Source organism: Malus domestica, chromosome 13 (assembly GCF_042453785.1).
Source record: "Malus domestica chromosome 13, GDT2T_hap1".
Lineage (NCBI taxonomy): Eukaryota > Viridiplantae > Streptophyta > Magnoliopsida > Rosales > Rosaceae > Malus > Malus domestica.
In genome coordinates, this window is record NC_091673.1 from 7,030,529 (window position 1) to 7,057,803 (window position 27,275).

At 41.1% G+C, this 27,275-nt stretch overlaps 5 protein-coding genes across 14 annotated transcripts; 3 read left to right on the forward strand and 2 right to left on the reverse strand.

The window, feature by feature from the left end:
* The first annotated feature begins 454 nt into the window (after positions 1–454).
* LOC103452044 (coilin-like) lies at positions 455–4,874 on the forward strand. Of its 4 annotated transcripts, none has more exons than XM_008391520.4 (13): positions 455–742; positions 825–889; positions 969–1,250; positions 1,581–1,817; positions 2,016–2,085; positions 2,194–2,271; positions 2,474–2,723; positions 2,856–2,896; positions 3,071–3,265; positions 3,562–3,633; positions 3,715–3,861; positions 4,100–4,241; positions 4,374–4,777. In XM_008391520.4, the coding sequence occupies exons 1-13, from the start codon at positions 542–544 to the stop codon at positions 4,547–4,549; spliced, it is 1,956 nt and encodes a 651-aa protein (XP_008389742.1). In that variant the 5' UTR covers positions 455–541; the 3' UTR covers positions 4,550–4,777. The 4 variants fall into 4 exon arrangements, with proteins under 4 accessions (XP_008389742.1, XP_070666473.1, XP_070666472.1 ...); XM_070810372.1 differs by having other exon boundaries at positions 456–742; positions 4,356–4,874; XM_070810371.1 differs by having other exon boundaries at positions 460–742; positions 2,459–2,723; positions 4,356–4,874.
* Positions 4,839–8,486, reverse strand: LOC103452043 (protein-tyrosine-phosphatase MKP1-like). The gene is made up of 2 exons (XM_008391518.4): positions 5,320–8,486; positions 4,839–5,194 (listed from the first exon to the last, which is right to left on the reverse strand). Exons 1-2 carry the CDS (start codon positions 7,798–7,800, stop codon positions 5,123–5,125), a joined length of 2,553 nt encoding a protein of 850 aa, XP_008389740.1. The 5' UTR covers positions 7,801–8,486; the 3' UTR covers positions 4,839–5,122.
* A 2,874-nt stretch (positions 8,487–11,360) lies between these two features.
* LOC103452042 (pentatricopeptide repeat-containing protein At1g13040, mitochondrial-like) lies at positions 11,361–14,944 on the forward strand. The gene is made up of 4 exons (XM_008391517.4): positions 11,361–13,140; positions 13,372–13,470; positions 14,234–14,335; positions 14,447–14,944. Exon 1 carries the CDS (start codon positions 11,581–11,583, stop codon positions 13,126–13,128), a length of 1,548 nt encoding a protein of 515 aa, XP_008389739.1. The 5' UTR covers positions 11,361–11,580; the 3' UTR covers positions 13,129–13,140; positions 13,372–13,470; positions 14,234–14,335; positions 14,447–14,944.
* An 81-nt stretch (positions 14,945–15,025) lies between these two features.
* LOC103452387 (NDR1/HIN1-like protein 13) lies at positions 15,026–16,162 on the forward strand. The gene has a single exon (XM_008391878.2). The coding sequence runs from the start codon at positions 15,026–15,028 to the stop codon at positions 16,160–16,162; it is 1,137 nt and encodes a 378-aa protein (XP_008390100.1).
* Positions 16,163–16,291: 129 nt separating this feature from the next.
* Positions 16,292–26,140, reverse strand: LOC103414458 (serine/threonine-protein kinase AFC1-like). 7 transcript variants are annotated; one of them, XM_070810377.1, is made up of 12 exons: positions 25,825–26,140; positions 25,007–25,193; positions 18,780–18,806; positions 18,535–18,688; positions 18,390–18,438; positions 18,182–18,296; positions 17,844–17,935; positions 17,524–17,680; positions 17,356–17,420; positions 17,156–17,253; positions 16,939–17,041; positions 16,292–16,835 (listed from the first exon to the last, which is right to left on the reverse strand). In XM_070810377.1, the coding sequence occupies exons 1-12, from the start codon at positions 25,924–25,926 to the stop codon at positions 16,686–16,688; spliced, it is 1,299 nt and encodes a 432-aa protein (XP_070666478.1). In that variant the 5' UTR covers positions 25,927–26,140; the 3' UTR covers positions 16,292–16,685. The 7 variants fall into 7 exon arrangements, with proteins under 7 accessions (XP_070666478.1, XP_070666475.1, XP_070666476.1 ...); XM_070810374.1 differs by lacking the exon at positions 25,007–25,193 and having other exon boundaries at positions 25,825–26,029; XM_070810375.1 differs by lacking the exon at positions 18,780–18,806 and having other exon boundaries at positions 25,825–25,956.
* Between the last annotated feature and the right edge of the window lie 1,135 nt (positions 26,141–27,275).

The window sequence follows — 27,275 nt, forward strand, 5'->3', positions numbered from 1 at the left end:
TTATTTGTAATTGTCTTATAACCCGATCATGCCACATCAGTCAACTTAACATATGTTTTACGGAATTGACGGAATGTGAAAAAGTTGAGTAATGCTACATTTACCACATAATTGTACCGTCATTTGTATCATATTTTTAATAGAGGTAGCGCCTACCAACACATGTGAGTCCCACTTATATTAGATAGATGACACAAATATATGATAAGAGTAAAATTTTTGAAAAAAATGATACTAAATTTGAGTTTCAGACTCAAAGTGACACAACTTGAGTTCTATGGAGCAAAGTAGGTTAAAGTAGAGTTTCAAGCAATAAAGGAAAAAAGAAGCCCGGAATTCTATCGTGACAGTCCTTTCCAAGCCCAAAAGGCCCATTAACTATAGTAGTCGATGGTCCAGCGGCCTAAGCCCAGGCCCATACTCGGTTAACACTTGCAGAACAACTGTCACTATCGGCTCACAACATAGAGAGCTCTGAAAACCCCACCGAGGGTTTAAGAAGTTCGAGTGGTTCCTTCCGCTCTCTTCCTCTCATCTTCCGATGACGACGACGACGGAGACCGTGAGGCTTCGGGTGGCATTCAAGGAGCGCCACATTCTGAGCAAGTCGCAGAGGACACAAGGACTCCGGCGGAGCTGGATTCTACTCAAGCCTCACCTCCGCATCATCTCCGACCTTGCGGCCCATCTCCTACACGCTTTCGGCCTCCACCGTTCTTGTCCCGATGGCCTCCTCATCTCTGTAAGCATCCCCTCCCCATAACCTAATTCCCCAAAGAAATTTGAAATTTTAATACGCAATTTTGATTTTTTTTTTTTCGCAGATGGATGGGTTTGTGCTTCCGCCTTTTGAGTCGACCTCCATTTTCAAGGATAAAGATATTATCAGGTCAGTTTATGCTTGTATTATCGGAAAATGTGGGGGTTTTTTTTTATTGGGTATGTATTTTGATATGTGATTTGAACAGTGTGAAAAGGAAAGAGGGCGCATTGTCTGAAATTGCATTGATTGATGATGGAACAAACGCTATTGAGGTGGAGGAAATTGTGGAGAGGCAACCAATTAATGGAGGCATGAAGCTTCTGGCTAATGAGGAATTCGAAAAGGAAACCGGAGGATATGATAGTGATTCGGAAGAGGGTGAACCTGACCAATTGGAGGATATACTTCCTGTTGAAAATGCACCCGATACCGGTTCAAACAGACGGTCCAAGAAAAGGAAGCTTTCAGACAAACCTCAGAGCTCTAAGTATGTCTTTTACTCGATTTTCTGGTTATTTGCGACGGCATGCAACAAATGTATCATTTGTTCAGCTGATAGAATATTAGTGTGCTATGGTTGGTATACACGTTTATTCCGGGGCAAACTTTAATTGGAACTAAAATGAAATAGTTATTTCTTCCTCATCCAGTCGAGGTTTCTTAAAATAAAGAAGTAGTTATATATTTCCTTACCACATCTATCAGCGATACTTTGGCATTCTAACTGCATTCCTGTATATTATTATGTAAGCGTTTAAGGTGTTTATGATATCATGCACGTTTACTGAGGCACCTGACTTGCATTTATATATTTCAGGAGGAAGAGAATTAAATCTGCTGCTACCGCAGAATGTTCAGGTTTACCTGAAGACCTTCAGAATGATGTCCGTGCGGAGAAGAAAGAAAGTTCTCCTCAGTCTCGTGTTCTTACCAAAAAGAGTCGTTCCAAGAAGGAAAAGTCGTTTAGTGTAGAGGATGGACCGGATCATTCAAGCACTCCTAAAACTGACAAAAGAACCAATGGAATAGGTCAATCACTGCTCAATGGAAAGAGGTAGCTTTCTGGCCTTTTTATATATGATGATGATGATGAAATGCAAAAAGTTTTGTTCCCATAGTCACCATTTTTGCTAGCTAAACCCTATAGAGCTAGGTTTTTAGAATTTTATGTCACCAAATTTCTGTAAGACTGTAAACATCTAGTACTCACCATTTTTGCCCATTTTTTCTTTTCCCCAATTTTGTTTGATAGGTCCTGTCAGCTTCAAGAGAATGAAATAAAGGGTGTGGTTTCATCTGATATGCCTGATGAAATTAAAAAGGTAGTAGTTATCACTATAATCTGAGATGTACGTGCTGTTTGTCATACATTTTTTTATATCTGTTATAAGTTTAAATTTGTCAACTCTTTTTATCTTTTTTTGTCCTAGATTCCTAGTAGAAGTGCTCGACGTAAAAAGGCCAAAAGGCAATGGTTGAGGGAAAAAATGAAAGCTGAGAAGGAAGAGGTAATGCGGTGTTTAAGATGATAAATAGATAAAGATTCCTCTTTCACACACATACACCCACAAGTGCACATGTGTACACACATGTGGGAGTATTTGGTCCTTCAGCTTAAGTTGATTTTCTGAAGTAAATTTATCTGCTTTTTACAAGAGGGACTACTTTTTTCTCATGAAATAAAGTTGTATATAGCTTTCCAATTTGCAGTTACATCAGACGCAATTGCTCAAAACAAATAATCAGCAATCAACTGGTAAAGATAAACGTCAACAACCAAACACAAACAGTGAAGGAGAGGATGAACAATCAGACACAGATAGTGACGGAGAGGATAAGCGAATGAAAACAGATAACAATGAAGTGAATGAGCAACATAACACGGATAAGGATAAGGAGGAGGATATTGTTCCTGTAGTAATTAGGCCAGGACATATTCGCTTTGAACCCCTCGGAAAAGGTATGTATGGGTCATATCTTTGGATAGACAATTACTTATGGCATTTGAGTTCACCAATATTTTTTTACGATTTCATACTTGAATTATGGATAATTTGTTACTCCAATTATCTGATGTGTATACTTGTTCCAGTGGACGGAGATCAGCCTATTCAGCAGAATAGAAATCCAGTGGTATGTTTCTCTTCTTTAGATCATTATAGACTTTTCTCTTCTATATGGGCTACTGAAACTACTCAAAAAAAATTATTTCTTGAAAAGTAAGATATAGGGTCTTGGAAGCTTGAAATTGGCTTAATCTATTGAGATATGTGATTTCTTCATAATTGTATGTCCTGCCTGCTTCAGGAAAATTTTCGGTGGAATGGAATAACCAGCAAGAAGAGGGGTCAAAAATGGGGTATGGAGAAAACAACACATTCAAGAAGTGACCACGAAGATCTGAATCAAGAGTCGCCTGAAATACTGGGTATCGAAAAAGAGATTCCTGTAAATGACCACATGGACTTCGATAAGCTTGAGCTCTGTACCTCTTTACCTAAGGTTTGTAGCTTTCCTGCTTTCCGTTTTGTTTGCATGGATATTTGTTTCCCTCATCTAAGAAAAGATGTTAGAAAGAGTTACTGGCAGTTGGCGTTGTACAATCGCACCTTTTAGCTGCTTGAACCTTTCTTCTGTCTTTTGCACATTTAGCTAATGCTCTGGACCACTTTTAAATTGATATAAAGCGAGATGATACTGTAAAATGTTTTCCATATCAAAGTCACTCTTGTCCTTTATATTCCATTTGTTTTAGTATTAAGGAAATAAGTATTAATTTGCATTTTAATGTGTTGCAGGAAGGTGATCAAATTGCATATCGCTTGATTGAATTAACATCATGCTGGACTCCTGAAGTTTCCTCATACCGAGTATGACTCTTTCTTCTCTTAAATATCTTTTGACTGTTATGAACATAAATCTTTACCATCAAAGATTTACTTGTCCTGTAGGTTGGAGAAGTGTCACGGTACGACCCTCAATCAAATAAGATTATGCTAGTACAGGTTCCAGAATATCCCATTGTTTTTGCGGAGACAGATGAGGCATCTGATGTGGTACCAGATACATCCCTTTACAGGGAAGATCGCTCTTTAGAGGTATTTGAACTACCACTTTCATTGTGTTGCAAAGTGTGATACATTCATTTACTGTTGTACTACCCTTTTTTGATGATAAATATTTGTATGATCGAGTTATAGTGATGACCAGTACCGTCGTCCTATGACCCTTTTTGTACTTATATGCACTCATGTTTTATTTGCCTGTCAGTGGCTGTGATTTACTGCTTCATAGTCTTTGATTGCTAGAATCTGACAAGTATTGATCCTTTTGCAGGTAGATTATTCTTCCCTTATTGATGTCCGCATTGTTAAGCATGGCAACCTCAACACAGCCAAAGCAGTCCATGGAGATAAAAATGTAGCATCAGGTTCCAGGCAGCTCGACAAAGACAAGGAAACTCGTGCTGCTGCAAAAGGTACTAATTGGATTTCCACATTTCGTATCTGTTTCTGCGTACCGGATGTGAAGGCTCATTTGAAGCGTTACACATATGAAGAATCTGAATATGATTTGTGATTGTTGTTTACATATGTTGAAAATGGAAAAGCAAGTGCATGGGATGAAATCAGCAAGGCATTGAACGCAAAGAAGGCAGAACTGTCGCAGGAGGAGAACGGTTGGAGTAAAAACGATGGTTCAGTTAGGAGCTCGTGGTCGTATAGGGGCTTGAGAGGTAGCGCATTAGGTCCAACAGTGGCTCGTTTGAGAGCTCAAGGGCTATGAAGACCTGATAGTGGGGACATTGCCTCCGAGGTAACTGCAGTCCTTAGTTTTGTGAACTTTCACAGAAGAAATAGAATACGACTTTCGCCTTAAAATTGGTACTTCCGGGGTATGTAATGTGCAGTCGTTGGTGCAATTCACGGCCATTTTGTTGTATAGTGTGTTGTAACTTACATTGGAATGTTTTGAATGGTCCAACGCTAAGCAAGAACAGAAACTATTACCGTATCAAGCTTGTTCTCTCGATCTTGCCGGAACCGAAAGTTGCGAAGCAGAACTTGAGGAGCAATTCGAAATATGAGTTTGATTATCATTTCAACTGAAATGGCAACACCTTCGGTGCTTTACAGGGGAAAAATATATTCCGGATTCACTTATTTGAATTGATACTATTTATCTGCCGTATAAACAGAACTTATAATTTCTATCAGCGTAACGCCGACTTGTTCTCTATACATGTTTCTGTACCACTCCAGACATCACTCAAGCCGGAAAGCGGCCCGGGATGCCAACTCCCCTCTCATGATCTGCAACCTTCATAAAACCCGATTCTTCCAATTCTTCAAGTCGCGATTATGTTTTCTGTATGGATATACGGCTCAGATGGATCAGGAACTCTTCCGGCTCCTCACCTTCTCTTATTATCTGCATAAATAGGCATTCAGAGGCAAAGATTAGATATGCTAATGTGCATTAATCAGACATTGGTTAGAAATTACAGAAGCAATTAAGCAATAATGAAAAACAGAGAAACAATGTATGGTAATTACCTGTACAGGGGAATTCATAGGCAAACCCATGCGATCGAGCAAGTTGTGTCCTATGGCCTCCCAGTGAAGATGTCTATCCTCACATGTCGGACTTTGCCCTCCCTCCTGCAATACTTCGAGTCCCAACCAGACAAATAAGATACCAGGATTACTTGTGCCTGCACTCGTATCTGGAGCTGGCAAAAGATACGCTGATCCAGTATGAAGTTCGTGAGACTGATGTGCCTCCACTTTATTCAAAGAAGGCCACTGGTACAAAACAGGGTTGATCACTTTCGCTGCTTGCGTGATCCTTTCAGATTTCAATTCGTTTCCATGGTGACTAACGTTCACATCTAACATTAGGTCTTCTCTGTTGCTCACAGTTTCAGATTGGTTGCAATCAGTGTCCATTGCATCATCAGCCATGTCAGGTAAGGAGAAGGACCGTGAGCGTACCAGATTCCTCGGAACTTTTGGTGTTTCATCAACCAAAGGTACCAACATTCGAGGTGGAGGATTACTCCCTCTACGCTCCGCAATAGAGGGGGAAATCCCCTTACATGGAAAACCTGTATTTGCCATTTCCAGAGTAGAATCAGGAGAAAATGCTTCTGTAGGCGACGGGGGAGATTTTTTGAAAAGCAAGCATGAGTTATCTGCCAAAGAGATATTCTTAACATTAAATGGATCTGTGGAATCCAAGCCAGAAGGTGAAGGCTGTCGAGAAGACAAATATGACAAGTCCGACCAATTGGAAGATGAGGGTGAAAAGGTAAATGAACTGGAGTTTTCAGAGGTTGAAGGGGAGAGTGTTGGGGATTTGGAGCTGAACTTGGGACTTCTGTCAGGAAAACAAGAAAATGAATCAGGTGAACCACAAAGAGTTGTAGGTAACAGTAACTTATCGGTCAGAGGAGCAAAGCGTTCTACCTCTCTAACAGTATCTGTTACCCTACGTGGGCTTTTATTTGGATAACATTCAAAGGAATCTGGTGAACGACAAAAGTGACGTGATGCTGATAATGGCGACGAAGGCTCGATTGGGGAAACGGAGTCTTCTGCTTCTTTATGAGTTTCCACAACCATATCCGATTCATCACCGGACGGGGTAGGGCTTCGGTTCACCTCAGAAGATGTGACCAATCCTTTCATAATTCCGCTTGCAAACTTTTGCCGCAATCTACCCCATCCATTTTCTCTGGCTGGAAGGCAAGTTTCTGATTCGGTATTTGATACTGAAAAAGGTGGAACAACCCCACCTGCAAGTACCCTATGAAAAATTTCGAAATCCAAATTATATTCGGCAACCTTCCTTTCACCAACCTGACCACACATCGCTGCAGAAACCTTATCACCTGCGGAAGAAAAAGTTTCTACCTTTTTGGCATCTGTCTTGCTGGAATCTTCTGCTAAGAGTCCGTTGGAAAGAGCATCCCAGAACTCCAACGGTTCTTCACCTTCATTGATGTCCACAATCGGGCCCTTTGCCCTCTCATACTGGATGACCTGAAAGGCAGCTGCCTTTGCATTATCTGACATCATTGTGTTGCAATCCTTTCCAATCCAGACGTATATAGCAGATGGAACATGCACAATGAACGCCCCACGAGAGTCGAGTCCTTGTGGACCTGGATGTCCCAACGTCTTTGGCACCAGATGAAGAGGATCATACGATGAATGCGGGGCCATCCGATACATCCTTAACATGGAATTTGGGCTTGCAGGCACAGCATGTACCCTCTTCTGGCACTGAAGGAGTTGACAAGCAAAACCCATATTCGGGTTAGTCACCCCTCTCGCTGCCTTCACATACTGGAACGCATCTTCAAAGCTGTGGCCCTCCCTCCACATTAGGTATGCAATGACCAGAGAGGTGGACCGAGACACTCCCTGACAACAATGCACGAAAACTCGCCCGCCTTGCTTTCGAACATCTTCAAAATAATCAAACACATCATAGAGTATACTCGTAATGTCCTCCGATGGGCTATCTCGCAACCAAAGTGTCTTGTACACAAGATCATTTCTGAAATACTCGGGAGAAACAAACCCAACACAGTTCAGCACATGAGTGATCCCATTCTGCCTCAAAATCTCGCGGTTCTTAGCCACGGCATCACTTCCTAAGAATATATGATCAGCAATTCTCGAGCATTCTTTGTTGAAAAACGCAAGTTTATCCTTCTTAAACTCAAACTCTCTCCCAGGTTCTTCTGGGTTCGAATTCAGAAGCGGTTTAGCCGAACCTCTCGGGGTCTGCGGTTGAGGCCAGACCCCGAGATCATCAGACCCCGCCCGCGGCCACTCCTTAACGGTATTTCTGGCTATTGAAAGGGGCTGAAGTGGAGGGAGGCAGGACCTCGCTTTACTAACCAGCTGTGGCCTCGGATATGGATTGTTATGCTTAGAGGGTGACCGGTCAGACCACGAAACCGACCGCAAGTAGGTTTTCCGGGAAGTACTTCCGGCGAGCCGGTTTTTCTCTTCTTCCCCTAACATCTCAAAGTTTTTGACAAAAATTCTAAAAACTAATCGATACCCATTGAAGGATACTTCCAGGAAATAACATAGAACCCATCAAGTTGAAAATTTTGGCATAAATAGTTGGTATTGAAATTTCAAAACCTCTTCTCTCTCTGCTCCTTTTCTCACCTAAAACCCTTGACCCTCTCTCTCTCCTCACTTTCTCTCTCTAAAGATTATAGCTTTTCAATCTAGGCAGTTGATTAAGAAGCAATATTCAAACACGAAAACGACTGAGTAAAACCCTAAACCAATAGAGACAAGCAGAAAGTTGGAAAGAAGGAAAAAGTCAGGTATTTTTTAAGAGAGACTCACTTGGAAATTGGAAAAATGGGCAACCATCTTTCCAGCTGAAGAATCGCTTGGTATGTGTGACGGACTTTGAAATCCGGAGGAGAAGAAGGGAGAAGAAGTGAGAAGAAGGGGAGGAGGCTGAGTTTTGGGAGAACGAGTTGGACTGAGTCACTTGGGGTTTGGAGGGTTGTTAACTTCTTGTTGGTAATGGTTATGGTGGGTTGGTTTTAGACTGGCGGGGGCATGGGTCAAACTGCCACGTCGTCCATGATCTAACAAGCAATGCATGTCGAGTCTTGTGATGTCATTTACACATGTATAGTTCGGACCACCGAGAGAATCTTGTGGAGGAATACACTCAAGTTACGTGATTCGTAAGACAGTTTTCATCATTTTTTTTTTAAAGGGAATAACTAAAGGTTTTGTCATGACAATTTATGACTTGCCGTGTGGTTTATTAGCGTGTGATTCATCAGCGATAAAAAACGAATCCATAATTTGCCCTGTGAAATAGAGTTTAAATTCGTCCTCAACCACTAAACCATCATGTTGTAGTTTCGTACAATTTTTTTAAAGGTACAAGATTTTATGTATTTGATAATTTAATGTGGATTTCATTTTTGAGATTTGAGAGATATTAGTTAGACAACTTGTTGAAGAGTTTTTTTTTCCTTAATCGAGATTTTTTGATGCATAAATTAACTTGTACATTGGGGAGGGGAGTATCTCCTTATGGCAAATTATATCATGTTATATTTATCTCTCTTATTACATGACCCAAGTTGAGCTAAAGTTGTTTCGAGAAGGACATAGGAAATGGGCAAACATGTGTTCTCAATTTCAAAGCAAGTAAAAGATCAAATTTTGAACTATAGTGAGGGTCAAGTTCTACACACTACCATCGTGATGTAAAATAAATGGACAAGGATTGTCTGCTCTTCTTGTTCCTGTGCCATCTCATGCCCTCCTGTTTGTGTGGTCACGGTTAAGCCACATCAACATTTTATATTACTATTCATTTTTGTCTTATTATCTCTATAAAAAAAATAATATAAAATGTTGACGTGGCTTAACCGTGACCACACAAAACAGGAAGGCACGGGAACAAGGAGGGCAAACAATCATTGTCCAAAATAAATAATGTATTTTACTAGTTTTGTGAATGAGGGACACCAAAACGTAAGCACCAAACCAATATTATATTATATCAACCCTAATTTGTGGTCATGCGTTCTGGTAATTTTGATCAGTGTTTGGGAAAGGAATCCTCTTCGGATTCCTTTCCACCTAATCCACCTAGTTCGGGATTCGGATCGTTGAAATTTGATCCAACGGCTACAAATATGGTGCCTCTTTAAAAATGATAATAACTGTAGCCGTTTGATCAAATTCCAACGATCCAAATCTCGGACTATGTGGATTTGGTGGAAAGGGATCCATAGAGGATCCCTTTTCCAGTGTTTGAACCTCCCAGTAAAGAATGTCAGAAACTAAACATGGCTCGTTGATCTTTGAGGAAATGTTTTCTTGGTCATGCCATTTCTGGAAGGCCTCAAACTGTTCAAAGTTTTGAAACCCTAATACTTAACGAGGAAGACAAACTGTCACACGACCAGAACGGCAGTGACAATTGAGTCCAACATTCTACTTCCCGGTTTATTTTACCAATTAGAATCGAGCAACCAACAAGCATAACACCTCCAAAACTCCATTAATCCAAGTTGAATGGAGGTGCAAAAGTGGTAATTATTAATGTTCTAAAAAACGATAGGCGCTAATTAGGCAGCTAGTTGGGGGGCATAAGCGAACTAGACGGATTTAAGTAAATTAATTATATATTGTATAGATAAGTGCCTATTTATACTTAAAAAACGTATAATTGTATTGGCTTACATAAATTGTAAAATAAAATGTTATATAGATTATAAAGTATTAGAACATATTGAAAATATGGGGAATAAACATTTAATGAGTGTTCATCTAAGTATTTAGCAAGTCTCTTACATTTTATTGGCAAAATAAAATGCAAAAAGAAAGTTATTGATTTTATGTCTAAGTGAGAGTCGCGACGTAAGCGGATGCTAAGGTGGGTTTAGGCGGGCTATATGGAAACCTAAGCAGGTCTACGCGCACTTTCTTAATTTTCAAATGCTTAGAAACTAATCGGAGCGGTAGCCAACAACTTAGCGCTTAAGCGGTGCTAGACGGGACTTAGACAGCACTAGGCGGGGATTTTTAGAACCATGGTAATTATTATGACAATTGGTATTGCAAATCATAGCTCCAATTAAACAACAAGTGACAAGAAAAAAAACAAAAATGTGTGACCAGGAATTGACAAAATTGCCTTGTTGTTCAAGGACGATTTGTTCAAACTTCCAAACTGATGGGATGGATAAGCGGTTGATATTTGACCAACAAATACAGAATAACTTGCATGCATAATCCATGCTTAGATTTTATGCACTAATAAGTTAAGGCAAAATTACATTTTAAATTTACAAATTTCGCCCACAGAATAAGTCCCTTCACTATAACATGAAGTTATATTATATGTTTGTTTATTTAATTTAAAATGGTATAAATGGTCGATTTTTTTTTTTTGGAATTAAATTTGTAAATTAAATTGGTAAACTATATAATGTTGTCAATAAAAAATAAGCATGTTAATCAACACTTAATTAATAATTTAATCATCAACTTTCAGTCATTATTGTTACGCTAAACCTTTTTAGTGTAGTCCACATTAGTTGCACCAAAAGAAAAGAAGAAAATAAATTATCATAGCAGAAATAGAAAATATTGGTCAAGAAAGGTGGCCAAGAAAGAAAGAATCAAATTGCCATTTTTATCCGGTCCCCTACCCAACACAAACTTGTCTTATATTGCATGTCATACTTGCTTTTATTTTTTAACTGAGCGATATTATTAGTAAATTAGAAGTTAATTGTTGATGAAGATCAAACCCGCACCAAAATGCATAAGCTTAATATTTTCCACCACTGTGGTAAGACGATGTCGTACTTGTTTATTATTAGCAAGTCCGGATGCAAATGAGATTGGGCCAACACAAGCTGTCTTCAAAACTCAAAGCCCAACTCAAACCCAAAAGAAACATACTTAACTTCCAATTCAGGCCAGCCCAAATACACAGCCCAACAGAAAATCTTGAAACCCAACAAACCCAAACCCAAACCCAAATCCACCCACCCTCCCCTGCCCCGCGCCGCATTGAGTCCATCACCACCATTGTTGAAACCAGGTAGCCTTGGCAGCTGCTGCAGCTATACCTCCTATCGAATGGCTTCGGGAACCGACGTCGTTTCACCTGCAGCTAAACCCGCTCTTCCCTCCGCCGTCTCCATTTCCGGGGCTGTAGTCCCCCGTTTTCCTCTCCGCCGGATGCCATACACTCCGACGCATTAAGCTCCTTGACTGTCTCTGCTATGCATTCACTCTGATATGTATCGTAGTCTTGGCGTTCACCGCCTCATATACCGGAGCCGCATAGTGTACTACGTGAAAACTGGCCTCATCGATCAAGCACTACAGGTGTTCGACGAAATGACCCACTCGGACTGCCGGGTCTTCAGCGTCGACTACAACCGCTTCATCGGCGTACTCGTCAAGCACTCGCGGTACGATCTCGCCGAGCACTACTACTACGAAATGGTGCCGAAGGGGTTCTCATTGGACCCCTTTACTTACTCAAGGTTCATTTCTGGCTTGTGCAAGATTAGAAATTTCACCCTCATTGAGAAGCTTCTTCGAGACATGGATAGGATTGGGGCATTGCCTGACATCTGGGCTTTCAATATATATTTGAATCTTCTGTGCCAAGAAGACAGGATGGATTTCGCTTTGGAATTGCTTCATAGGATGGTTGACAAAGGAAGAGAGCCGGATGGTGTATCGTATACTATAATTATTGATGGGTTGTGTAAAGCTGGACAATTTGATACGGCAGTTGATATTTGGAATGGTATGATTAAGAAAGGGTTCAGGCCTGATAACATTGCGTGCACGGCGCTGGTTGTTGGGTTGTGCAAGGGTGGGAAGGTTGATTTGGCTTATGACCTTGTCATTGATGAAGTGAAGGGTAGTGTTAATTTTAGTAGTTTGATTTATAATGCGTTGATTAGTGGGTTTTGTCGTGCCGGTAGGATTGATAAGGCACAAGCAATCAAGTCATTTATGAAGAGAAATGGTTGCGAGCCAGATTTGGTTACTCACAATGTGTTGTTGAATTATTGTTGTAATCAGTTCATGTTGGAGGAGGCTGAGAAGTTGATGAAGAAAATGGAGAGGGGTGGGATGGAACCTGATGTGTATAGTTATAATCAGCTTCTCATGGGCCTTTGTAAAGTTAATAGACCGGATAAGGCGTATTTGTTGATGAGAACTAGGATGGAGCCAAAGGGGTTGTGTAATGTTGTGTCGTACAATACCATCATTACATCATTTTGCAAGGCAAGCCGTACCCGAAGTGCCTACAAATTGTTTGAGGAAATGCGTCACAAGGGCACTGTGCCAGATTTGGTTACATTCACTATTCTTATAAATGCCTTTTTAAGAGAAGGTAGTTCAGAGATAGCCAAGAAGCTTCTTGATCAGACAACAGCGATGGGTCTGTTGCTTGACTGTATATTTTACACTACAATAGTTGATCACCTATGTAAGAATGGGAAGATTGAAATGGCTTATAGTGTTTTCAGTGAAATGTTTGAGAAGGGAATCACCCCTGATGTGATTTCATATAATGCTCTCATTAACGGGCTGCTCAAGGCTTCTAAAGTGAGTGACGCTATGCATCTCTACGAGGAAATGCAGACTAGAGGGTGTAGTGCTGACGGGGTAACTTTTAAATTGATAATTGGAGGTCTCATAAGGGAGAATAAGCTGTCAGTCGCTTGTAGGGTATGGGATCAGATGATGGAAAAGGGCTTTACTCTTGATGGAGCTTTCTCCAAGACTCTGGTTAATGCCATCAATTCAAAAGATGCTGCATGAAAATGCTAAACGGTTAGTATATTATAGGAACCCTTGTAGTTTTTATGTTCATGTACCAATATATGTCAATACAGTTATACTGATTTTTGTAGTTCACGTTCAGTTGTATAAATTTTTTGGGTAACAAGTTGTGTAAGTTTTGGTGCTTATTATGGAACCTGTGATGCTACTGACCTGTTTTTATGTTAGATATGGTTTAGTGGTTCTAATGATTATGCTATCGTATTGTCTGGTCTATCACAGAGTCAATAGTAAGAGGCACTTGTTAGAGAGGATTTCACCTCATCAAGCCTGGTCTTGTTACCACCTTGTGCTCTTTCTGGCAAGCTACAAACAACTCAGGTACGAGCTTGTAGGATTGATTTATGTACATATATTGCCTTTTGATATGAAGATAAGTACAGGTATTCTGCTGTTTGTGAGTGTCGTCAAACAATATGCATGGGTGTGAATGAGGACGTGGGGGGAAGATAGACAAGGGAGCCATGGATGTTTAGCCTTTACATTGTGTGCTGAATAAGTGTAAAGATATCCTGGATATATTCCAGTGTTTATGACAATATATTTCACCGTCATTAAAAATTGACAGTGGCACTATCATAGTAGAAGGATGTGTCCATGTATGATTTGCCTCCCTAACTTGACGCATTCTGCTAAAAATGCCAAAAGGTACTTCAACCTACTTTGTTCTTTTCTTTGTCCTGAGGGACAATAGATAATGCAAGCGGGCTTTGCAAGAACCAGACTACTTCAAGGTAATTGCTTACCTTTCCTCTCATTCTAGTTTTATCACTCCCAATTTGTCCAAGGAAGGTCAACTAAGGGGATGCCTAATGAAGATTTCAGAACTACATATTGATTCGGTATCCTTATTAATTTCTGGACTGATGAAGTCAACCTTTAATTATGGCTGAGTTCTTGGTCTTGATTACATGCCTAGCCTTAAGTGTTATTTACCAATATAGTTCTGAAGCAATCTAGAGTTTTGATTCTCGTTTTCATTTTTGAAGTAAGATGAGATGATGTAAGCAATCTAGAGTTCAGATTCTCGTTCCCTTTGTTCTTTATTTTCTTAGGGTGCACCGTGACCCTCTTGTGCTTATAGATGACATGCAGAGGCTGCAGATAATTTTTACGAATGCTAATGTGAGAGCACTATTAGTTTGGGCGTGAAAATGCTGAAGTACGGCTTCTTATTCGAAATGCAGTGAGTGTCGGACCTTCTGCTCCTTATCCTTCCCTCTTTTTCTTACTTGGGTTGGATGTTATTCTAGAAGATTTAAGAATGATGGCATTTGTACTTTTCCTTCGCATGTAGGGATTAGCAGAGAGAACAACCAAAAATTTCGGCCGTGTCCTCGTGAAGAAAAGCGGAATAAAGAAGCTTGGGCATCCTTGCCTTGCTGGAGTCTTGAGGATGGAAGAAAGCAACGAGAACTTCCAAGGAATCACTACTAGTTTTCACAGTTACAACACACCTGCTGACCGGGACTCCGAGTCACATCACAACATCATTCGGTAACGATTAAAGATGTTCTCTGTTCATGAACAAGTTAGTGTTGAGTGGTATATTTGGCAGAGAGAGTGTTTATATCCAGTTGAAGTCTGTATCTTCTGTAGCATTTAGCTTTAGGCAAGCTGGGTATCAGGGGTAAATATGTAAATTGGATGCCACTCTAAAATACTCAGAACTCGGAAGCACATACAGAAAAAGTTGTCACGGAAGATGACTTGCGTCCCACGCTTAGCTACATTTTGATTCTTTGCCTTTTCAAAAAAAAATAATCCTTGAAGTTTTCTTCAAGTCATTCTCTAACACCAGCTCCTTCCTTACTATTTTATTCTGCATCCACTCTATCCTTCACTTGTTCATTTCTCAGTACTACTCTGTGCCGCCATGTCTCACCGTGGTGACACCAACCCCCATTTTGTCCGGCCATATCCGTCACAATATCCAGAACAACTTCCCCAAACATCCCCACACAGTTCATCGGTGCCACTCCCACATCACCCTGGGCAGCACCCTGAGCAGCCCAACCTCAGACCACAATGGCCTGGACCGCATCCCCCCGAACAACAAGTTGAGCCAGGAACAAGACAATTACAGCCACCCCGCCGGCCCCGGTCTAAGCATCCGGCGGGTCATTTGGTGTCATTTCATCCAAACCTTGAAGAACATCCTCCTCGGACAGACCAGCAAACCCCCCACCTTGATCATGAAGACCAACAGCCTCGGACAAAACATCCAGGCCAGAAAACCCATGTGGCTGGCCCATACGATGATCATGAAGGAGAACAGCGTCCTCTGAAAAAGCATCAAGGCCAGAAAACCCCCCCTATAGTTCCAATGGTGCCAGCCCCGCATCATGATCGCGAAGACGAGCAACATCGTCGGCCATACCCACAAGGGCAGCCGCATGGCCGGCATACTCGCCAACAGGGCTTGCACGCACCACGGCCTAAAAAAACCAATGTCCTCGCATGGTCAGGAGCCATTTGCTGTGCAATTTTTTGGGTTCTCGTTATCTTAACCGGCCTAGTGGTTCTCATAGTCTATCTTGTTTTTCGTCCCCGGACTCCGAAATTCGACGTCTCTTCCGCCACACTAAACGCAGCGTATCTTGACATGGGATATCTTCTCAATGCCGACGTTACAGTGCTGGCAAACTTCACCAACCCAAACAAGAAGGTCAGCGTTGACTTTAGCAACCTGATCATTGATCTTTATTACGGAAATACCCGCGTTGCTACGCAGTACATAGAACCCTTCTCTGCACAGAGGCGTCAGTCCATGTTCGCAAATGTTCATATGGTGGCTAGCCAGGTTCGTCTCGGTGTGCTGGAAAGCATAAGGCTCAAGAAGGAGATGGAGACCGATCGGGCCAGATTTGAGGTCAAGGGGTATTTCCGAGCACGAGCTAACTTCGGAAACATCCTCCGGTACTCCTACTGGTTGCACGGGGACTGCCAAGTTGTGCTCACTAGACCTCCTGATGGAGTTCTGGTCGCCAGAAAATGCAAGACAAAACAGTAGGTCATTGTTTGCTTCTTTTTTTTCTTGGATTGTGTTTCAAGCATCGAATTTTCGTAAATTACTTCCCAACTACTGCACTGTAATTTCTCAAGCAGCAGAAAATAAAAGCAGACCAGCTTTTTGACAATGTACAAGACAAGAAGAATGATATTTATTGCAATACGTGAAACATGTTACAGAGTGATAGTATACTGAGAAAACATAAACAAACAAATACACAGGGCGAACGCCAAACTTGTTCAGAAAGCGCATCACACCTTATTGTATCGAAAACTTGTTACATTTCATCTTCATGGTGCAAAATCGAACAAGGAGAAACTGGTGAGAACAGGATATTTACATTAGCTTTCGTGCAGATGTGAAAGTACAGAAATCCAGGGTTCCCGGCGAGCCCCTTCATCTTTGTGTATGCCAAGAAATGACAATCAGGAAAGCAAGAAAACCCCGCTCTTCAATAAGCCACTACTCCGTAATCCACTCCAAGCAAACCTACTAACAATGCAAGAATGAATTTTCCAACTGGCTAAAACCTCCGGTAATGATCCCTGGTAAAGAAGGGATGCCTAAGGGCTTCTGGAGCTGTTAGCCTGTTGGAGGGATCAAATCTAAGGAGACCTTGCAGGAGGTCGATGAGATCACCAGCTGAATGATCGACATGCTGCATCACTATATTCTGCCAAAAATTATATAAATTGATTAACCTTAAAGGTTTTATTTGAATAACTCGTCTGGACGTGTTCCAAAGCAAGTGTGTAAAAGTGCAAGATTCTATATACCTGGAGCCGATGTAGCTTTAAAACAGCTTTAATACTTTCTCGAGAAGTTGCACCTTCTGGCCAGTCCAATCTACCCCGTCTGAGATACTTCTCAGCATGACGGCTGAACCAAGAATACAGAAGTAGCAAAGGAGACAGTGGTGAATATAGGCTAACTGATGTGATCTGAACCTTAAGATATGAAAATTACGACGAAATTCCTCAAGAAACCACATACTCCACTCTTTTCAACATGTGATGTGGCATTGGACCTAAAACCCTCTCCATCATAGCCAGGTGTTCCAAGTTCTCGTGTGTCTGAAACAAAGCTTCTCCCTGTAAAGAAATTCATTCTTTTTTTCTCAGAAGTTCTATACATTTTTTTCTAATCCAGAAATCTGGCAGAGACTGATGGACCATTATAATTCAGAGACATACCGAACACAACTCTACCAAGATGCAACCAACACTCCATATGTCACATGGATAACTCCATCCAAGTCCTGTAAATATTAACAATCTTATGAATGTTAAGATATAAATTGATAGCAAATATTCAAAATGCAAATGATTCGCAAGATAACAGAAGGCATAGTAATAGCATACCCAGAATAACCTCAGGTGCCCGGTAGTGCCTTGTCGACACAATGTAATTGTGCTCTTGATGCTCATAGGCTGTGCTGCCAAAATCAATAACCTTGATAGCACTAGACTTTGGCAACCTTCTATAACTGGTTCCATCTTTTGGTGGCCGGGATGAAAACTGTGACAGCAAAGAAATAAAAGCAAATGACAATTTTCAATAAGTGAACTGGATTCAGATAAGAGGTACAAACAATAAGCGAACCGTGTCATCTGAAGGGGCAAAAAGGAATAAGAAAACACTAACTGCAGAACAATATAATTATGATCACAAGAAGAAATACCTTATTGTCGGGTACTTTAATGTATTCTGAAGAAACAAATAGTATGTTCTCAGGCTTCATGTCGGTATGGATGAGACGCATATCATGCATGACTGCAAAAGTTACACGCCACAGGAAGCATAAAAACTAGTAGTGTTGCAATTTAAATTCATTTTCCAGTCCAATAAAAGATGCTCACAAGGTATTCATACATGTCATGGAAGTAAGCTTTACTAAAAAGAAAAAAGCAGAAACTACGGGTAAATTTTAAAGAAAGAAAGGTAAAAACTTATGGAATACTACAACTGCTGCTGTAAACTTAGAGAGATAAGAGAAACAACAGAGGTCCAACTACACACATGCTACACATTCCAACAGTTGCCTGCCAAGTTCGCGGACAAGATCAACCGGAAATGCATGATAATTATTTTTCCGGAGGAAATCGTATAAGCTTGGCCCAAGCATCTCAAATACCTGTTAAGACCATTTAAATTCAAAAATGTCTTAACCCCCAAAATATTGGTGAAGTTGGGGAATCATTTTATAAAAAATCAAGCATATACTTACGATACATATATGGTTACGATAGTCAAACCAGTTCCGTATTTGAACACAACTGCAAAGAATAAAGCCACTTAACAATTGACCCAAATTTCATTTTACAACTGCTAAGAAGCAAAAGAAATAACCATGACAGGATAAGTATACTCACCGACTTCCATTTCTGTCATACTTCCCAAGCAACTGTAGCACATCAACTTCAATCATTGCTGCTTCACGGTATTTCTTGATACTCCTGACAACTTTTATAGCTACCATTTCTTTTGTTTCCCTATCCCAGCATTCCAAAACCTGACCAAAAGTTCCTACACGATACAAAGAGCAGAAATATGAGAAGACAGATCAAAGGTACAGGAACCCATCCAGACATAGGTCTAAATCCAGTTAAAACCTAACCTTCACCAATTTTTCGGTGGATCTTATCTGCAAGTACAGAAACAATAGTTTAACCAGAGAACTACAAATATTTTACAAACCAAAAATATTGACAAAAAACAATGTGTGTGTGTGTGTGTGTTACAACAACAACAACAACAACAACAAAGCCTTTTCCCACTAAGTGGGGTCGGCTATATGAATCCTAGAACGCCATTGCGCTCGGTTTTGTGTCATGTCCTCCGTTAGATCCAAGTACTCTAAGTCTTTTCTTAGAGTCTCTTCCAAAGTTTTCCTAGGTCTTCCTCTACCCCTTCGGCCCTGAACCTCTGTCCCGTAGTCACATCTTCGAACCGGAGCGTCAGTCGGCCTTCTTTGCACATGTCCAAATCACCAGAGCCGATTTTCTCTCATCTTTCCTACAATTTCGGCTACTCCTACTGTACCTCGGATATCCTCATTCCCAATCTTATCCTTTCTCGTGTGCCCACACATCCCACGAAGCATCCTCATCTCCGCTACACCCATTTTGTGTACGTGTTGATGCTTCACCACCCAACATTCTCTGCCATACAACATCGCTGGCTTTATTGCCGTCCTATAAAATTTTCCCTTGAGCTTCAGTGGCCTACGACGGTCACACAACACGCCGGATGCACTCTTTCCATCCAGCTCGTATTCTATGGTTGAGATCTCCATCTAATTCTCCGTTCTCTTGCAAGATAGATCATAGGTAACGAAAACGGTCGCTTTTTGTGATCTTCGCTAGATTGCTCCGGTCATTAGTGTGGATAAGTATATAAATGGATAGAGATAGGAAAGCAAACACAAGATGTACGTGGTTCACCCAGATTGGCTACGTCCACGGAATAGAAGAGTTCTCATTAATTGTGAAGGGTTTACACAAGTACATAGGTTCAAGCTCTCCTTTAGTGAGTACGAGTGAATGATTTAGTACAAATGACATTAGGAAATATTGTGGGAGAATGATCTCGTAATCACGAAACTTCTAAGTATCGGAGTGTGGTGTCGTCTTGACTTGCCTTATCTGTCTCATAGGTAGATGTGGCATCTTCTCTGGAAGTACTCTTCCTCCATCCAAGGGTGGTATCTTTAACTGGTGGAGATGCACAAGGTAATGTATCAATTTCACTTGAAGCTTACTTGTAGTTTCAGGCTTGGTCAAGCGCGATACAAACCATGTAGTAGGAGTCCCCCAAGTCGCCGAGCTAGGGGGTCTGCTGAAAGAGGTGACAGACAAGGTAAGCAATCAGAGCTCCGACTGATTGTTCACCTTCTCCCCATCTTGCAGCAGCATGAAGGATAAAGAGAAGAAAAATGAGAAGAGATGATATGAGATACTTTTGCTTTTGAAGAAGTAACTTTCCACAGGCTTATTCTTGAACTGAGTTGGAGGGTTTTCTGGTTTCCTCCAGAGTATAAGGCCGACTGAAGAATTTGAGGGTCAAAACAAGTCCATCAAATCTAGAGTACGTTCCACCCTGCTGATATGGGATACTTTTGCTTTTGACAGAGTAATGGATGTATCGGCACGTGTGCTGTTACGCTTGTCTCCACATGCTTCCTTGTATCCTTCGCACTTGCCCTATCTGTTCCTCAAGCAGATGCGGAATCTTCCCTGGAAACATAAGATGTTGAAGATGAGTACTCGAGAGCAATGCCAGGTAAGTAATCAAGTAAGGGGTTCCAGGCAGTCAGTTCCTGGCTGGAAGCTTGATTCCAAGTGCTGACTGATTGCTCTCTTTCTCCTTGTCTTGCAGGTAAAAACAAGGCCAAAAGAAAAAACAGGGAAAAAGCATGATATGGGATACTCTTGCTTTTAACCCTGATGATATGAGATATTCTTGCTCTAGTATAGCTTGTTTGCAGAGGTATTATCGGGGGGAAAGAAAGCTGAATATTTCGAAAGGCTTTGTTGGGAGTGCCCTCTCAGATATGATGAAGGGTTGAGCATTTTTGCAGGTCTGCCTGTCCGTTGGGGATGGAGGTCGACATATATAGGAATCTCCCTAACAAGTAGTAATGCTATTCCTTTACCCTGCTTGGTCATAGCACGGTAGTGGGAGCTGCCAGTTTCACATGTTTTAACTCTGTCAGAGCACTTTGAAAAAGTGGTCTGTGGTATCTGGCTCTCGAGATTCGGAGAACGATGCCTCTTCGATTTTTGAGAAAGCAATCATGTTGGGGGTCTGACTCTCGAGATTCGGAGAGCAGTGTCTCTTCGATTTTTGAGGAAGTAATCATGTTGGGAGTCTGGCTCTCGAGATTCGGAGGGCGGTGCCTCTTCGATTTTGGGGCAAGCAATCTTGTTGGGAGTGTTGTCTCGAATGTGAGTAAAGGTTGGACATGTTTGCTAGTCTACCTTGCCACGAAGCACAAAGGTTGACACATAGGGACTTTCCAATTATCCAGCAATGGTACTGTTCCTTTACCCTCTCTTCGATTTTGAGAAAGTAGTCATGTTGGGAGTCTGGCTCTCGAGATTCGGAGGACGGTGCCTCTTCTATTTTGGAGCAAGCAATCTTGTTGGGACTGTTTTCTCGAATGTGAGTAAAGGTTGGGCATGTTTGCTAGTCTACCTTGCCACGAAGCACAGAGGTTGACACACAGGGACTTTCCAATTATCCAGCAGTGGTACTGTTCCTTTACCCTTGTGGGTAATAATATGGTAGCTAGACCTTCAAAATTTATGTGTCTAAACTTTGTTAGTGCTGTTTCTTTGCTATTCTTTTACCTTTCTTGGTCAGAGCGATGTAGTGGGAGCTGCAAGCTTCACGTGCTCAACTTTGGCAGAGAACTTTGGCAAAGTGATCTGTGGTACCCATGAGTTATTGTTGCGTGTGGGAAGTGGGTGATTGAACAGTAAGATTCATGTGCTTTCTACTTCACCAGAAGTCTTCGACAGAATGCCCATAATTTCTGCAAAGCTGAGTGTGCGTGTGACAGATGCTGACAAGGCTAGAAAAGTAGGTGCCTCTTTGATTTCTGAGATCGGCCCTCGTGGTCTCTGAGCAGCCCAGCTTTTGAGAAAGCGAGCGCCTCTTCGATTGATTCGGAGAACGGTGCCTCACCGATTTTTGAGAAAGCAATCATGCTGGGGGTCTGGCTCTCGAGATTCGGGGAGCAGTGTCTCTTCGATTTTTGAGAAAGTAATCATGTTGGGAGAGTGGCTCTCGAGATTCGGAGGGCGATGCCTCTTCGATTTTGGAGCAAGCAATCTTGTTGGGAGTGTTTTCTCGAATGTGAGTAAAGGTTGGGCATGTTTGCTAGTCTACCTTGCCACGAAGCACAGAGGTTGACACACAGGGACTTTCCAATTATCCAGCAATGGTACTGTTCCTTTACCCTCTCTTCGATTTTTAAGAAAGTAGTCATGTTGGGAGTCTGGCTCTTTAGATTCGGAGGACGGTGCCTCTTCGATTTTGGAGCAAGCAATCTTATTGGGAGTGTTTTCTCGAATGTGAGTAAAGGTTGGGCATGTTTGCTAGTCTACCTTGCCACGAAGCACAGAGGTTGACATACATGGACTTTCCAATTATCCAGCAGTGGTACTGTTCCTTTACCCTTGTGGGTAATAATATGGTAGCTAGACCTTCAAAATTTATGGGTCTAAACTTTGTTAGTGCTGTTTCTTTGCTATTCTTTTACCCTTCTTGGTCAGAGCGATGTAGTGGGAGCTGCAAGCTTCACGTGCTCAACTTTGGCAGAGAACTTTGGCAAAGTTATCTGTGGTACCCATGAGCTATTGTTGCGTGTGGGAAGTGGGTGATTGAACAGTAAGATTCATGTGTTTTCTACTTCCCCAGAAGTCTTTGACAGAATGCCCATAATTTCCGCAAAGCTAAGTGTGCGTGTGACAGGTGCTGACAAGGCTGGAAAAGTAGGTGCCTCTTCGATTTCTGAGATCGGCCCTCGTGGTCTCTAGGGAGCCCAGCTTTTGAGAAAGCGAGCGCCTCTTCGATTTCTGAGATCGGTCTTCGTGGTCTTTGAGCAGCCCAACTTTTGAGAAAGCAAACGGCTCTTCGATTTCTGAGATCAACCCTCGTGATCTCTAAGCAGCCCAACTTTTGAGAAAGCAAACGCCTCTTCGATTTCTGAGCAGGCGCCTCTTTGATTTCTGAAGCTCCGTCGAGTGCAGATTTTTATAGGGGCTGGCATTAAGTTCCAAAGCACACTTGAATCTCCACCAGTAGAAGCTTCATTCTTGCACTTCTAAGATCTTGATTTGTCCGACCTCTTCTCTCTTCAACACCTTTGAAAATGTCTGGCCCCTCCGACCGTCGTTTTGACTTGAACCTTGTTGAAGAGGCAGCCCCGCCTTCTCCAGACAACATATGGCGCCCATCCTTCGTCTCCCCAACTGGTCCTCTTACCGTTGGGGATTCCGTGATGAAGAATGATATGACCGCTGCGGTGGTGGCCAGGAACCTTCTCACTCCCAAAGATAACAGACTACTTTCCAAACGGTCTGATGAGTTAGCTGTTAAGGATTCGCTGGCTCTCAGTGTTCAGTGTGCAGGTTCTGTGTCTAATATGGCACAACGCCTATTTGCTCGAACCCGCCAAGTTGAATCATTGGCGGCTGAAGTGATGAGTCTCAAACAGGAGATTAGAGGGCTCAAGCATGAGAATAAACAGTTGCACCGGCTCGCACATGACTATGCTACAAACATGAAGAGGAAGCTTGACCAGATGAAGGAAACTGATGGTCAGGTTTTACTTGATCATCAGAGATTTGTGGGTTTGTTCCAAAGGCATTTATTGCCTTCGTCTTCTGGGGCTGTACCGCGTAATGAAGCTCCAAATGATCAACCTCTGATGCCTCCTCCTTCTAGGGTTCTGTCCAGTACTGAGGCTCCAAATGATCCCCCTCCGGTGCCTTCTCTTTCTGGGGCTCTACCGACTGCTGAGACTTCTCCTAAGCAACCTTTGTGAAGGCTCCCTCTTGTGTGTTTATTTTGACTCATGTATATGTACATATTTGTAGCTTATCGGGGATATCAATAAATAAGCTTTCCTTCATTTCAACGTATTGTGTTAAATACACCAAAGCCTTCTTCGCTAAGTTCTTTGAATTTTCTTTTGTTGAAGCTTGTATGTTGAAGCTTTCTGAGTGGAGCATGTAGGTTGGGGTAGTGTTCCCTTAATTTCCCGAATGAGGAAAACTTCTTGGTTGGAGACTTGGAAAATCCAAGTCACTGAGTGGGATCGGCTATATGAATCTTAGAACGCCATTGTGCTCGATCCTGTGTCATGTCCTTCGTTAGATCCAAGTACTCTAAGTCTTTTCTTAGAGTCTCTTCCAAAGTTTTCCTAGGTCTTCCTCTACCCCTTCGGCCCTGAACCTCTGTCCCATAGTCGCATCTTCTAATCGGAGCGTCAGTAGGCCTTCTTTGCACATGTCCAAACCACCGTAACCGATTTTCTCTCATCTTTCCTTCAATTTCGGCTACTCCTACTTTACCCCGGATATCCTCATTCCTAATCTTATCCTTTCTCGTGTGCCCACACATCCAACGAAGCATCCTCATCTCCGCTACACCCATTTTGTGTACGTGTTGATGTTTCACCGCCCAACATTCTGTGCCATACAGCATTGCCGGCCTTATTGCCGTCCTATAAAATTTTCCCTTGAGCTTCAGTGGCATACGGCGGTCACACAACACGCCGGATGCACTCTTCCACTTCATCCATCCAGCTTGTATTCTATGGTTGAGATCTCCATCTAATTCTCCGTTCTTTTGCAAGATAGATCCTAGGTAACGAACACAGTAAGGAAAAGAATAAACCATAAGGAAAGATTCAACACTTTAGATATATACATATATTTTCAAATTCTAGTTTCTAGAGCAACCCTAAAGTCCAAAGTAAGGAAAAGAATAAACCATAAGGAAAGGTCCTAGAACTTTTTACTTGTAAGTAGAACTTTTTACAGTAAGGAAAAGAATAAACCATAAGGAAAGATTCAACACTTTAGATATATACATATATTTTCAAATTCTAGAGCAACCCTAAAGTCCAAAGTAAAGGTCCTAGAACTTTTTACTTGTAAGTAGATTTTCTATGTGAATAATTTTATTGGAAATACACCGTTGAGTAAAAAAATGAAAAAGTTGGAAGTACATCAGTGTGATTTATTAGGTTATGAAAGTTTAAAATACAGCATAAAAAAGACACATGAAGAATGTAAAAGAAAAAACTCTTCAATGGTGATTGAACGTAATTACAGCGAGATGTTAAATTTTCTCCAAGCGCAAACATGTAATGTCCATCTTTGTCATCATCTCGCCGCGGGGGAGAGCCTTTTTGAGTCAACCCCTTTACAAAAACACTAGGATGGTCTGGGAGTACTCTCGTAGGTCCAAAGCTTGTCCCATTTCCAACATCTTGCTCATAATATATTCCTGACTGAGCCTACACACAGCCATTTATTCATACTCCACTATACAAACATTAATACAAAAACTTCACCCCTTACCCATCTATCATTCATTTCTAACATTTTCCCTCATCTTTTCTAATCAACCAAACAGAAAATCAATGTATGCAAATTATAACACCCGAATAACAAAAATTTCGAGCTTCGTCATGAAAATACTAACAATTCAGTAATTCAATTCCAAATTATTTACTTATAAAATTAAATTTCCTCAAACAATATTAATTCATGTCTGAGGCAATATTTTTACCCCACTTAGTGGGAAAAGGCTTTGTTGTTGTTGTTGTTTGTCTGAGGCAATATTTTAGATAAGATCAAAATTATCCAAGAAAACTAAGAGATCATGAAATTTGGAAAATGGAATCATTAAAATTATCCAAGAAAGCTAAGAGATCTGAAGTTTGGAAAATGGAATCATTTCTATCTTCTACCCTCAAATTATTTCCTAACCAGTCGAATTTACCACACAAACGAAGAAAAATTGGGATGAATTCAAAATTGAAAACCTAATTGAATGAATAAAATAAACAAATTAAAGCCTAAATAAACGGAAAAAAAAAACCACAATTTTGAGAAATTTGATGAAATAAAGGGTGAAAAGTGTACCTTTGGGTGAGGCTGAGGGGGGTCCCAAGCAAACCTGGGGCGCTTTCTTGGACGCCGATCAATGTGTGAAAGAGGGAACTCCGACACGTAATCCATCTCCATACAATTCAAAACCCTAACCCTAAATTCACCGATCTGATTAAACGAATAGATCACGAGAGACGGAGAAAACGCCCTAACCCCTGTTCTTTGTGATCTACCGCAAGCCGTCGGATGTGATTGGGAGGAATAATCTGGACTGTTGGTTGGTACGTGGAGCTGTTGTGCGGCTGGATTTGAACCCTGGTTGAGTTTGGTGTTTGGAGCATTCTTAAGAGGCTTGAGCTTTTAATGTTGGGTTATAGGCCGGAATTATACTTGGATTTTTGCTCATCAGTCCAACTTGAAGCAAAAGTGGGCCGTAGTTGGGCTTGGGCCGGTTTGGAATTTAAGCAAATTTGAAATGATACGCAAGTAGGATAATGTCGTGTTAACAACTCACAGGTTGACTGCGGTTGGGCCGGTTTGGAATTTAAGCAAATTTGAAAGGATTCGCACTTTTGAGTAGCTATGTGTTTCTTGCATGAAACACTTTTGAGTAGTTTTGAAACCCAAAAACAATTTTTCTAAAATTACCTTCCTCATCCCTTCCCCATCCCAAAGGCCATTTTCACATATTCATCCAATCCCCAATTTCCCAATTTCCAAAACCCTAAAATTCTAAAAACCCATCCAATCTCATATTTTGATTTTACTCCAATGTCATACCTTAATTTGTTTCAAATTTCCCACACCACCACCATTTGGTTCAAAATTCGACTGAAGGACTATCCTCCTAATATTCAAGATGAGTTCTGAAGAGCATATTTGCAAATGGGACCTTGTAGGCCTACAAAACATTGTTGAGCGACACTTAGTTGTTTACGTTGAGAGATATGTTTTTTCATATATTGGTAGTGAAGCTATCATGGAACATTTTCAGACTATGAAACCTCGTCGTGGAAGCAAATTAGAATTTATAGCTTATAATGTTGTTATGCGTATAATTTATGAATGAAATGTATTATAATTTAACTTTTAAATTTATTTTTATCTATAATTTTTTTGACCTTTATTATTGGGACCCCTCGAGTTTAAAATCGTGAAATCGCTGTTGCTTACACTAGAACACTTACGATAGCTAGACCCACCAGGAACACATTTATTATTGGACATGGCATCTTAATGCATTGCAATCTAGACATTTTTTACAAAGAAAATTTTATTAATAGATAATATAGATACATAACAACTAATAATCATGCACGCTTCATTTTATATTTGTTTAGATAAGAAAAGGCTATAAAATGTCACTTATTACGGTTTAGTGATATTTCTCTTCACTTGTAAGTAATTGGTCTTAGGTTCGATTCTCGCCAAAGACGAATTTAAACCACATTATTACTAACTCATCCCCCTCCTCCTTAATGAAG

Bases quoted from the DNA above. Each gene is read 5' to 3' on its own strand.
- LOC103452044 (XM_070810371.1), top strand. From the start codon at position 542: ATGACGACGACGACGGAGACCGTGAGGCTTCGGGTGGCATTCAAGGAG. The intron at 2,272-2,458 runs GTAATGCGGTGT...AGTTGTATATAG, and splicing joins TGAAAGCTGAGAAGGAAGAG to CTTTCCAATTTGCAGTTACA. The intron at 2,724-2,855 runs GTATGTATGGGT...TACTTGTTCCAG, and splicing joins CTTTGAACCCCTCGGAAAAG to TGGACGGAGATCAGCCTATT.
- LOC103452043 (XM_008391518.4), bottom strand. From the start codon at position 7,800: ATGTTAGGGGAAGAAGAGAAAAACCGGCTCGCCGGAAGTACTTCCCGG. The intron at 5,195-5,319 runs GTAATTACCATA...CTATTTATGCAG, and splicing joins CTATGAATTCCCCTGTACAG to ATAATAAGAGAAGGTGAGGA.
- LOC103452042 (XM_008391517.4), top strand. From the start codon at position 11,581: ATGTATCGTAGTCTTGGCGTTCACCGCCTCATATACCGGAGCCGCATA.
- LOC103452387 (XM_008391878.2), top strand. From the start codon at position 15,026: ATGTCTCACCGTGGTGACACCAACCCCCATTTTGTCCGGCCATATCCG.
- LOC103414458 (XM_070810377.1), bottom strand. From the start codon at position 25,926: ATGGAGATGGATTACGTGTCGGAGTTCCCTCTTTCACACATTGATCGG. The intron at 18,689-18,779 runs GTTAGGTTTTAA...TGTATCGTGTAG, and splicing joins CCACCGAAAAATTGGTGAAG to GAACTTTTGGTCAGGTTTTG. The intron at 18,297-18,389 runs GTAAGTATATGC...TGGTCTTAACAG, and splicing joins ATCGTAACCATATATGTATC to GTATTTGAGATGCTTGGGCC.